The following is a 13,090-nucleotide window of genomic DNA, read 5'->3' as shown; positions in this document are numbered from 1 at the left end:
CTTGTTTTGAGAACCATATCAGATGTCGTTAAAATTTTTCCTTCAACTGTCAAATATAATTTAGAAAATTCAAGAGGAGAAGGAAGATGTATTTTGTTTTCCTATATTTTTACTCTTTCCATTGTTCTTTTTTTTTTTTTGTCTTTTTAGCTATTTCTTGGGCCGCTCCCTCGGCATATGGAGGTCCCCAGGCTAGGGGTCGAATTGGAGCTGTAGCCACCAGCCTACACCAGAGCCACAGCAACGCGGGATCCAAGCTGTGTCTGCAGCCTACACCACAGCTCACGGCAACGCCGGATCATTAACCCACTGAGCAAGGGCAGGGACCGAACCCGCAACCTCATGGTTCCTAGTTGGATTTGTTAACCACTGCGCCACGACGGGAACTCCTTTCCATTGTTCTTTATTCCTTTTTGATTTTCCAAGATTCCTTCTTCTGTCATTTGATACTATGTATAACATTTCCTTAAACTGTTTTTTTTTAGGGTAGGTTTCTTGGTGATAATATTTGTTTCCCTTCATCTGAGAATATCTTAATTTTGCTACTCATTATTGAAGGGTATTTTTGCTAAATACAGAATCCTGATTATGAAGTTCTTTGTTTCATTGCTTAAAAAATGTTGTTTCTGTAGTTCCTGTTGTGGTGCAGCAGAAATGAATCCAACTAGTAACCATGAGGTTGGGGTTTGATCTCTGGCCTCACTCAGTGGATTAAGGCTCTGGTGTTGCCGTGAGTTGTGGTATAGGTAGCAGTTGTGGCTTGGATTCTTTGTTGCTGTGACTGTGGCGGAGGTTGGCGGCTACAGCTCTGATTCAACACCTAGCCTGGGAACCTCTGTATGCCACGGGTGCAGGCCTAAAAAGCAAAAAAAAAAAAAAAAAAAATTGTGCCTTCCGGCCTCCATTTATTTTCTCTCTTTCTTTCTTTCTTTCTTTCTTTTTTTTTTTTTCTTTTTATGGCTGCACTCACAGTGTATGGAGGTTCCCAGGCTAGGGGTCCAATTGGAGCTTTAGCTGCCAGCTTACTCCACAGCCATAGCAACACCAGATCTGAGCCACGTCTGTGACCTACACCACAGCTCACAGCAATGCCGGATACTTGACCCACTGATCGAGACCAGGAATCGAACCTGCAGCCTCAGGGTTACTAGTCGGATTTGTTTCTGTTGAGTCTGGGCAGGAACTCCTTTTTTTTTTTTTTTTTGCCTCCATTTCTGATGAGAAATCTATCATTGGAATCCTGTCTCCCACCACTTCTTGTAACTCAAGTATTGTTTCACTTACTACTTTCAAAAAAGGTTTTTAGTCTTGAGTTTTCAAAAGTTTGACTCTGGTATATCTGTGATTTCCTTGGGTTTAATCTTTGGAGTTTTCTCTGCTTCTTAAAATTTAGGCTTATATCTTTTGATAAATTTGTAACATTTTCAGAGTTCCTGTCATGGTGCAGCAGAAGCGAATCCGACTAGGAACCATGAGGTTGCCTCACCCAGTGTGTTAAGGATTTGGTGTTGTGGTGAGCTGTAGTGTAGGTCACAGGTGTAGCTCAGATCCTGTGTTGCTGTGGCTGTGGTGTAGGCTGACAGCTGTAGCTCCAATTGGACCCCTAGCCTGTGAATCTCCATGTGCCATAGGTGTGGCCCTAAAAAGAAAAAAAAATTGTAATATAATATTTTCAGCCATATTTCTTATTTTCTTCCCTGTTCTCTATTTTTCTTTTGGGATTGATGACACTTTCATTAGATTTTTTATTACCCCATGGCTTTGTGAAGCTCTTTTTACTTTTTTCCTCCATTGTTTAGATTGGTTTGGTTCTATTGCTCTTCAATTTTAGTGGTCTTTTCCTCTCTCCTCCTCATTCTGCTGTAGAGCTCATCCTTGGAGGTTTTTGTTCTGGAGGTTTTTTAGTTATTGTTTTTTCAGTTTTTAAATTTCTCTTTTGAGCTGGGGAGGAATGAAAGATGGAAATAGCTCCAACTTAAAATGCTACAATCCCACTCTCTAACAGAGGTTCAGTAACTGTCTTGAATAAATGCTGTTCAGTTTGTTCTGTGCCTTCAGTTAATTTCATAATTTTCATTGTTTAACCAGTATTTTTGCTGCTTTTCTGCAAGAGTGGGTTCACAAAGGCACTCACTTTGCCATTGAGGAAGTTGATTTGTTTTCTTTTAGGTGTTATTATTACCTCTTATTATTCACACACACACACATGTATATATTATGAGTCTGAATCCATTGTTGTCCTCATTGATTTGATGATCAAATTGCCCTATTCTAGAAGAATGAAAGTTCTTTTAGGTTGGTTCCTGTGTTCTTTTGATGTCATGTACTTTGATAGTTCTATTCCTTGCTTTCTGGCCTAGGTAAGAGTCTGAGATACCTCTTGCACATTTCCTTCCCCAAGTTTGCAGTCTTTTTTCTTTCTCAAGTGGTTATGATATTTAGAGACTACAGTCGAGGTCCTGGAGTTCTCTTTGATAGCAGATTGACATTTCTTCTAGGCCTTATCCATAGACATAGCTAGAAAATTCGTGTCTTTTTTTTTTTTTTTTAAGTATGTTGATTCACAATGTTTCATCAAGTTTTTTGACTTGGGTCACAACAAAGGACCCAGTCACACACATTTCCCTGTGCTGTACGGTAGGATCCCATTGTCCATCTATTCCACATATAAGAGTTTGCATCCAAAAAAAACCCCAAATGCCTGTCTATCACACTCCTTCCCCTTCACCCCCAGGAACAAATCTGATCTCTTGGCTATGATCTGTTTCTGTTTTTTGTTTGTTTATTTTTATTTATTTAAAAAATTTATTATTATTATTTGCTATTTTAGGGCCACACCCATGACATATAGAGGTTCCCAGGCTAGGGGTCGAATTGGAGCTATAGCCACTGGCCTACCCCATGGCCACAGCAATGTGGGATCTGAGCTGCGCCTGTGTCCTACACCACAGCTCACAGTAATGATGGGTTCTTAACCCACTGAGTGTGGCCAGGGATTGAAGGTGCATCCTCATGGATACTAATCGGGTTCTTAACCACTGAGCCACAAAGGGAACTCCTGTTTGTTTATTTTTAGATAGGATCATCTGTTCCGTATTTTAGATTCCACAAATAAGTGATATCATACGGTATTTGTCTTTTTCTTTCTGTCTTACTTCACTTAGTATGAGAGTCTCTAGGTCTGTCCACGTTGCTGCAAATGACATTAGTTTGTCTTTTTTATGGCTGGGTAATATTCCATTGTATATACATACCACTTCTTAATCCATTCATCTGTTGATGGACATTTAGGTTGTTTCCATGTCTTTGCTACTGTGAATAGTGCTGCTGTGAACATAGGGGTGCATATATGTTTTTCAGTGAAAGTTTTGTTTGGATATATGCCCAGCAGTTGAACTGCTAGATCCTGTGGTAGTTCTATATTTAGTTTTCTGAGGTACCTCCATACTGTTTTCCATAGTGGTTGTACCAGTTTACATTCCCACAACTGTGGAGGAGGTACCTTTTTCTTCGCACCTAATACACATCTTTCGAATAAAAAAGAAAATCAGGTGACTTCATCTGATACTCTGATATGTACAGTTTTCTTTTCTTTCTTTCTTTCTTTCTTTCTTTTTTTTTTTTTAGGGCGGCAGGTACAGCATATGGAAGTTCCCAGCCCAGAGGTTGAATTGGAACTACAGCTGCTGGCCTATTTCACAGGGACAATAATGCAAGATCTGAGCTGTGTCTGTGACCTACACCACAGCTCATGGCAATGCCAGATCTTTAACCCACAAAGTGGGGCCAGGGATGAAACCTGCATCCTCATGGATAGTATTTGGGTTCGTTTCTACTGAGCCACAACGGGAACTCCTGGTATTTACAATTTTAATTTAAAATTACAGAGTATTTTATTACTTGAACTTTATGCTCAGGTCTCTTTTCCTTTGGAAATGTGTTGTTTTGTAATGTCTTTAATATCATCACTTGTTTTTGTCCTATAATATTGTATAATTTTTTTCACAATAACAATACCAGCATTCCAAATATCAATAGAATAATAGTGTGCAGTTTAAGATTTCTTTATGGTTTTGCCTTGAAATATATTCCACTGTCAAAATTTTGTATTTTAATCTGACTTAAAGAAATCCTGTTTTTGGAGTTCCCGTCGTGGCTCAGTGGTTAACGAATCTGACTAGGAACCATGAGGTTGTGGGTTCGATCCCTGGACTCACTCAGTGGGTTATTTAAGGATCCGGCATTGCTGTGGGCTGTGGTGTAGGTTGCAGACACGGCTCGGATCCCGTGTTGCTGTGGCTCTGGTGTAGGCCGGTGGCTACAGCTCTGATTAAACCCCTAGCCTGGGAACCTCCATATGCTGCAGGAGCGGCCCTAGAAAAAGCAAAAAGACAAAAAAAAAAAGAGATCCTGTTTTCTTTGTGGTTTTGCCACCACAACGTTCATTTTTAGTTTTTAGAATTTTTTGATTTAAATGTTTCAAAATTGTGTAAAGTGTATACATAGTTCCGAAGTTAAAATAACATTCCCTCTTTCAACCTGATAGTATTGTCTTTTTATTCTTCTCATATATGTGTTTTATTAATTTTTATTTTTCTGTTCATTTTTTAAAAAGTAAAGTATAAGCATATATATGTATTTATATTTATATCTCTCCTTATACAAAAAATAGAGCTATAATAAAAAATGCTCTGAATTTTGCTGTTTCACTTAATGTATGCCAGAGATTATGCCATATTAGTATATAGAAATCATTCTCATTTCTTTTTATAGCTGTATAGTCCTGGAGGCATATACCATATTTTATTCAGCCAGTTTGTTATTGATGGACATTTGGGTTGTTTCCAGTCGGTATTACAAATAGGATTGCAGTGAATAGCTTTGTACATATGTCTTTTTGTATTTTTGCCAGCATATCTTTGAGATAGATTCCTAGAAGTGGAATTGCTGGATCAGAAGGTAAATACATATGTAATTTTGTTAGATATTGCCAAATTCTTATTATGCTTTACCTGCTTAATTACAGCCTCACTATGGCGTATGTTTTCAAACTTCAGGATTTTTTCCAGTCTGATACCTCAGTGTAGTTTTCATTTGCATTCTTTTAAAATGAGTATATTTGCACATATGTTTAAGGACTATTTGCATTAAAAAAAAATAAATTCTCTTTTCTTGTATTTTGCTCATTTTTCTGTCAGATCGTTGGTCTTGTTTTTAGGTAGTTTTTGATGTATGAGAGATTTTAGACCTTTAATTCATTGTTTTTATTGTTGTTTAGTTTTTATTTTTATTTTTTTACTTTTTATTTTTTGTCTTTCATCTTTTCAGGGCCACACTGGCGGCATATGGAGGTTCCCAGGCTAGGGGTCTAATTGGAGCTACAGCTGCTGGCCTACACCAGAGCCACAGAAACATCAGATCAGAGCCACATCTGCGACCTACACCACAGCTCACAGCAACGCTGGATCATTAACCCACTGAGTGACGCCAGGGATTGAACTTGCAACCTCATGGTTCCTAGTCGGATTCGTTTCTGCTGCAGAATGATGGGAACTCCTAGTTTTTATTTTTAAATTAGCCTTCTGTTTGAGGGACTAGGGTTCTTGCTAAAGATCATGAATGTCCAGTCCTGTTATGTTTTAGTAGTGGAGATTGACTTTCTACTGGCTCATGTTTCCTGATGCTCCCAATAGAGTCTTTGTTGGCTTATATTCCTAGTGAAAAAATTCAAATACATAAAAATTAATGGAAAACAATATAAAAAACACCTATATACCTACCATGCAGAATTAATAAAGAAATAATAAATTAACATTGTCTAATATTTGTTTTCATTTAAAAAATTACAGTAAAATATCCATAACATTTTAGCCTTTTTTTTTGGTCTTTTTTTGTCTTTTCTAGGGCTACACCTGCAGCATATGAGGTTCCCAGGCTAGGGGTCTAATTGGAGCTGTAGCCAATGGCCTACACCGCATCCACAGCAACACCAGATCTGAGCCACGTCTGCGACCTACACCACGGCTCATGGCAACACCGGATCCTTAACCCAATGAGCGAGCAAGGGATCGAACCTGCAACCTTCTGGTTCCTAGTTGGATTTGTTAACCATGGAGCCATGACAATAACTCCTTAACTATTTTTAAATGTACTGTTCAGTGGCATTAATTCCATTGACATTGTTGTACAGCTGTTAACGGAAATCCACCTCCAAAATGTTTTCATCTTCCTGTACTAAAAAGTCTTTATCTATTAAAAACTAACTCTCCATTCTCCTCACCCCTCTAGTCCTTGGAAACTACCATGCTTCTTTTTTATCTCTATGAATTTGACTAACTACCTCAAGTGAGTAGAATAATACAATATTTGACCTCTTGTGGCCTGACATTTCATTTGATGTAAGGTTCTCACGGTTCATCCATGTTGTAGCATGTGTCGGAATTCCCTTCCTTTTTATGACTGAATCATATTCCATTGTATGCATATACCATATTTTGTTCATCCATTTTTCTGTCAATGGACAGACACTTGGGTCGGTTACTTCCACGTTTTGGCTGTTGCGAATATTGCTTCTATAAACATTCATGTACAAATATCTGTTTGAATTCCCGCTGTCAGTTTTTTTGAGTATATACCCAGAAGTAGAACTACTGGATCATTTAATAATTATATTTTTAATTTTTGAGGAACTACCAAGAAATTTGCCATAGTGGCTGTACTGTCATATATTCTGAGGCCAGCAGTATACAAAAATTACAATTTCTTACACCTTGCCAATACTTCTTTCCTTCTTTTCTTTTTTCTTTTCCTTTTTTTTTTTTGATAATAGTATAGGTGGTACCTCATCGTGTTCTTTGTTTTTGTTTTTGGACCATCTTGAGCCATATGAAGTTCCCAGCTCTGGGCAGCTGCAGCAATGTCGATCCTTGACTCACTGTGGGCTGGAGATTGAACCTGCGTCCCAGCACTCCAGAAGTATTGCTGATCCCATTGCTCCATGATGGGAACTCTGGGTCTCTCATTGTGGTTTTGATTTGCATTCGCCTAATAATGCTGAATGTGTTTTCATGTGTTGTTTCATTTTTTAAAAAGGAGTAAAATGTAATACAATTTAAGCCTCTTTTGTACTTCTAATTATTTTCTCTCTATCCCCAAAGGTAGTACTGTTGATGTATATTCTTCCCATCCTGTTTTTATTTTTTATTTGTTTTTTCTTATCTTATCCCTGTTGTTTTTTAAACTTATAGTTAATTTATAATGTTGTCCCAATTCCATCCTTGTCTTTATATTCTAATTGATATGCATGTATTTATAAACATTATACCACAGACTTTTTTGTTTTGAAGCCTAAATTGTATCTTGTGCTTTTCATTCTTCACCTGCTCTTTTTACTTGATTAGATTTTTTTAGATTTATGTATATCAAAATAGCTCATTCACTTCAACAATGTATAGTAGTACTCCATTTTAGGATCACCATAATTTATCTATTCTCCTACTGATTGCTTCTCTCTGTTGCTAATAGAAACAGTACTATGGTGAACATCCTTGTATTTGTCTCCTTGTGTTTGTTTGAAGCACCAGCTCACCAGAGGTATACTCATTCAGCAAATGTTTTTTGCAGTCTTGCTAGTGTCAGACATTGTTTTGGTCAGTGAGGACACTTCAGTCAACAAAACGCAGTTCTTAGGGAGCTTATGTGAATTGGGCTTATGTGAACTGGGATTATTGAATTCCAATAGAGTGTTTGAATCTCTGCTCCCGCAACAAAATTTATTGAGTCTGCTGTGACAGAGATATAGCAGTAACCAAAACAAAGTCCCTGTTTTCAAAGCATTTTTTTTCTAATGGGGAAGATAAAAAGACATATGGTATACTGTCAGGTAGGAGTGAATGCCATAGATAAAGCAGGGGCAGGGGTTTCTACCGTATTTATTTTTTATTTTATTTTATTTTTTTTTGTCTTTTTGCTATTTCTTGGGCCGCTCCCACGGCACATGGAGGTTCCCAGGCTAGGGGTTGAATCGGAGCTGTAGCCACCGGCCTACGCCAGAGCCACAGCAACGAGGGATCCGAGCCGCGTCTGCGACCTACACCACAGCTCATGGCAACGCCGGACCCTTAACCCACTGAGCAAGGGCAGGGACTGAACCCACAACCTCATGGTTCTTAGTCGGATTCGTTAACCACTGCGCCACGACGGGAACTCCTCTACCGTATTTATTTTTAAATTTTTTTGTTGTTGATATTTTAATTAATTAAAAAACTTTTAAAGTATAGTTGATTTACAGTATTATACCAATTTTTTCTGTACAGCAAAATGACTCAGTCAACATGTATACACATTCTTTTTTTAAATATTATATTCCATCATAGTCTGTCCCAAGAGATTGGATATATAGATCCCTATGCACCTTATTTTCTATCCATTCTAAATTAATAGTTTACATCTATTAACCCCAAACTCCCAGTCCATACTGTTCCCTCTCCCTTGGCAACCCAGAGATCTTTTCTCCATGTCTATGAGTCTATTTCTGTTTTGCAGATAGTTTCACTTGTGCCATATTTTAGATTCCACATATAAGTGATACATAGTTATGTTCTTGTCCTTAACATTCTGACTTACTTCACTTAGTGTGAGACTCTCTAGTTGTATCCATGTTGCTGTAAATGGCATTATTTCATTCCTTTTTATGGCTGAGTAGTATTCCATTGTATACACGTACCATGTCTTCTTAATCCATTCATTTGTTGATGGACATTTAGATTGTTTCCATGTCTTGGCTATTGTGAGTAGTGCTGCAGTGAACATAGGAGTTCATGTATCTTTTTGAATTGTAGTTTTGTCTGGATATGTGCCCAAGAGTAGAATTGCTGGATCATATGGTAGTTCTATATTAAGTTTTCTGAGGAACCTCCATACTGTTTTCCATAGTGGTTGTACCAATTTGCATTCCCACCAGCGTATAGAAGGGTTGTCTTTCTCCTCACCTTCTCCAACATTTAGTATTTGTAGACTTATTAATGACGGCCTTTCTGACTGGTGTGAGATGGTACTTCATTGTAGTTTTGATTTGCATTTCACTAATAATTAGTGACGTTGAGCATTTTTTCATGTGCCTGGTGGCTATCTGTATATCTTCTTGGGAGAAATGTCTATTTAGGTCTTCTGCCCATTTTTCATTTGGGTTGTTTCTTTTCATGCTATTGAGTTGTATGAGTTTTTTGTATATTTTGGAGATTAAGCCCTTTCCTTTACTGTGCAAAAGCTTGTAAGTTTGATTAGATCCCATTTGTTTATTTTTGCTTTCATTTCTATTGCCTTGGGAGACTGACCTAAGAAAATGTTTGTGTGATTGATGTCAGAGAATGTTTTGCCTGTATTCTCTTCTAGGAGTTTTATGATGTCATGTCTTATGTTTAAGTCTTTAAGCCAGTTTATTTTTGTGCATAGTGTGAAGGAGTGTTCCAGTTTCATTGATTTACATGCAGCTGTCCAGTTTTGCCAGCACTACTTGCTGAAGAGACTGTCTTTTTCCCATTTTATATTCTTGCCTCCTTTGTTGAATATTTTGTCGACTGTAGATGTCTGGGTTTATCTCTGGGCTCTCGTTTCTGTTCTGTATGTCTGTTTTTGTACCAATGTCACACTGATTACTGTAGCTTTGTAGTATTGTCTGAAATCTGGGAAGGTTATGCCTCCTGCTTTGTTTTTTTTTCCTCAGGATTACTTTGGCAATTCTGGGTCTCTTATCGTTCCATATAAATTTTAGGAATATTTGTTATAGTTCTATGAAAAATGTCATGGGTAATTTGATAGGGATCACATTGAATCTGTAGATTGTTTTGGGTAATATGGCCATTTTAACAATATAAATTCTTCCAATCCAAAAGCATATCTTTCCATTTCTTTGAATCCTCTTTAATTTCCTTTTAATGTTTTATTGTTCTCAGCATATATGTCTTTCACCTCCTTGGTTTCATACCTTCTGTTTGTTTGTTTTTTTTCTTTTTTGGTCACCCTGCAGCATTTGGAGTTCCCAGGCCAGATTAAGCCTCAGTCGCTACTTAAGTCACAGCTGTGGCAGTGTTAAGTCACAGCATAACCCACTGTGCCTGGTCAGGACTCAAACCTGCATCCCATCGCTCCCAAGATGCCACTGATCCTATTGTACCACAGTGGAAACTCTGTTTTTTTTGTTTTATTTTGGTTTTTTTTTGGGATGTGATTTTAAAAGGTATCATATTTTATATTCACTTTCTTTTTTTTTGTCTTTTCTAGGGCCACACCCACAGCATATGGAGGTTCCCAGGCTAGGGGTCCAATTGGAGCTGTAGCTGTTGGCCTGCACCACAGCCACAGCAACACCAGATCCTAGCCATGTATGTGACCTACTCCACAGCTCATGGCAACACCGGATCCTTAACCCACTTAGCGAGGCCAGGGATCGAACCTGCAACCTCATGGTTTCTAGTCAGATTCGTTTCTGCTGCACCATGATGGGAACTCCTTAATTGCATGTGTTGAACCATCCTTGTGAACTTGGTATGAATCCCACTTGATTGTAGTGTATGGTCTTCTTTATACGTTGTTGTCGGTGGTTTCTACTTTAGATGCATACTAGTAGAAGGCCTTTCTTGGGGGAAAGCCTTTCTGAAGAGGTGTTTGAGTAGAGGCTTGAAGTGAAGGTGTGAATGACACTAGGGAATGAGACTTTAGAGCTGAAGAAATAATAAATGCAGAGGCTTTGAGGAAAAAACATGATTAGAGAGGAATAGCAAGAGACTCAGTGTCCCTCAAGTTCACAGAGCAAACACGAGGCTGGTGAGATGCAGTGGCAGGGTCAGCAACTAGGGGTCAGATCACATAGGGCCTTTGCAGTCTCTCAAAGACTTTATTGTTTTTTTTTTTCGTCTTTTTGTTGTTGTTGTTGTTGTTGTTGTTGCTATTTCTTGGGCCGCTCCCACGGCATATGGAGGTTCCCAGGCTAGGGGTCCAATCGGAGCTGTAGCCACCAGCCTACGCCAGAGCCACAGCAACGCGGGATCTGAGCCGCGTCTGCAACCTACCTACACCACAGCTCACGGCAACGCCGGATCGTTAACCCACTGAGTAAGGGCAGGGACCGAACCCGCAACCTCATGGTTCCTAGTTGGATTCGTTAACCACTGCGCCACGACGGGAACTCCGTCAAAGATTTTATTGTTAAGTGTGATTAAAAGATGAAAGATTTTTGTGGTTGGACCTCGAACTAGAGAGAGAGTAGTAGAAATGGTGGGGAGTGATTAAATTTAGGATATGTTTTAAAAATAGTACCTACAGAATTTTCTGATAGATTGGATATAAGATGTGAAGAAAATGAGGATTACCCCACATTTTCTAGATTGAGCCAAATTATCAACCAGTGGTATCTATTACTCAGTTGGAGAGTGCTAAGAAGGAATCAGATTGAAATTTTAATTTTGAAATGCCTCCTAGGTATCTCAAATATTTGGTATTAAATACTAAATTACAATCAAAAGTGATTGTAGGAGTTCCCATTGTAGCTCAATTGTTAACAAACCCAACTAGTATCCATGAGGATGCCGGTTTGATCCCTGGCCTCACTCAGTGGGTCAAGGATCCAGTGTTGCTGGGCTGTGGTGTGGGTCGCAGACACAGCTTAGATCCCATGTTGCTGTGGCTATGGCGTCGTCCAGCCACCATAGCTCCGATTCGACCCCTAGCCTGGGAACCTCCATATACCGCAGATGTGGCCTTAAAAAGAAAAAAAAAATAATAATAATTGTCATAGTTACACTCTCACCAGTTTTATATGATCTATTTGGGTGACTCCTAGATGGATCCCAGCAGGAGAGAGCATGTCACATTTGTACAGTGTTGAGGTTTATTGACAATCAGTGCACTAAGGGAACCTACATTTAAAAAGAGCATTTAGTTATTTTATTTATTTACTTATTTTTTTGTCTTTTCTAGGGGTGCTCCCATGGCATATGGAGGTTCCCAGGCTAGGGGTCCAGTCGGAGCTATAGCCACCGGCCTATGCCAGAGCCACAGTAACGCAGATCTGCAACCTACACCACAGTTCATGGCAACGCCAGATCCTTAACCCACTGAGCAAGGCCGGGGATAGAACCCGCAACCTCATGGTTCCTAGTTGGATTTGCTAACCACTGAGCCACGACGGGAACTCCCATTTAGTTATTTTGTGTGTAAATTCAGTTAAGTGCTGAAGTAAGTTGTAAGTTAGGTTTACTAAGTTTATATTTTTATACTTTGACTTTTCTTTAATTGGGTCCTACCTTGTTTGTTTGTTTTTTTGTTGTTTTTAATTCCAGATGCTGGATCTAGTGTGGAAGAAGTAGAATTAAGCTGGGAAGATTATCTAGAAGAGACAGGCTCCACAGCAGTGCCCTATGGGTCTTTTAAACATGTGAGTGGTAACTGTATTTGCTTGACTGACTCTATCTCTTTTCTTTGACTCACTGCACGATCATTAGAGAATTATTTTAAGGTAGAGTAATTGAAAGAATTTGAGTTCTTTTTCTTTTCCCCTCCTGTTGCCACTTTTTTTTTTTTTTTTTTTTTCCTTTTTGGCCCCCCACAACAAGTGGAGTTCCTGGAGCAGGGATTGAGTCCAAGCCAGAGCTGTAACTTATGCCACAGCTGCAGCAATGCTAGCCCCAGTGTACTCAGGCCAGGGATCAAACCTGTGTCCCTGCTCCTGCAGAGACACCATCAATCCCATTGTGCCACAGCAGGAACTCCCCTCTTGCCACTCTTATTATGAAAACTTGACAGGGAGTTCCTGCTGTGGTGTAGTGGGTTGGGAATCCAGGCTGTGGCTCAAATTCTATCCCTGGCCTGAGCGACTCCATATGCCACAGGTGTGGCCATAAAAAAACAAAACAAAACCAGAAAACCATACACACAAAAACTTGATGTATGGTAAAACCCTTTTTGATTTTGTATATTTTCTGCCACTCAATGTGGACTTGTCATTTTGATCAGTCATGAATATTCCTTTATTTTTGTCAAAAAAATTTTAGAAGCCTCTTAAATCAAAGAAAATGGTTTGTATTATACAGGC

General features: G+C 38.9%; 1 protein-coding gene across 3 annotated transcripts in view; it reads left to right on the top strand.

Annotated features, from left to right (window-relative positions):
• SFMBT1 (Scm like with four mbt domains 1) overlaps positions 1 to 13,090 on the top strand; it is a 157,799-nt gene that overhangs the window by 86,022 nt on the left and 58,687 nt on the right. For 2 of the 3 annotated variants that reach the window (XM_047776728.1, XM_047776720.1), the window contains exon 3: positions 12,339 to 12,433. The exons of the other annotated variant lie outside the window; for it this stretch is intronic. In XM_047776728.1, coding sequence (XP_047632684.1) covers positions 12,339 to 12,433 — 95 coding nt within the window. The remainder of the gene's footprint in view (positions 1 to 12,338; positions 12,434 to 13,090) is intronic. 3 annotated transcript variants of the gene reach the window in all.

Source organism: Phacochoerus africanus, chromosome 1, assembly GCF_016906955.1.
Source record: "Phacochoerus africanus isolate WHEZ1 chromosome 1, ROS_Pafr_v1, whole genome shotgun sequence".
NCBI classification, from domain to species: domain Eukaryota; kingdom Metazoa; phylum Chordata; class Mammalia; order Artiodactyla; family Suidae; genus Phacochoerus; species Phacochoerus africanus.
This window is presented reverse-complemented; position numbering and strand designations above follow the sequence as displayed.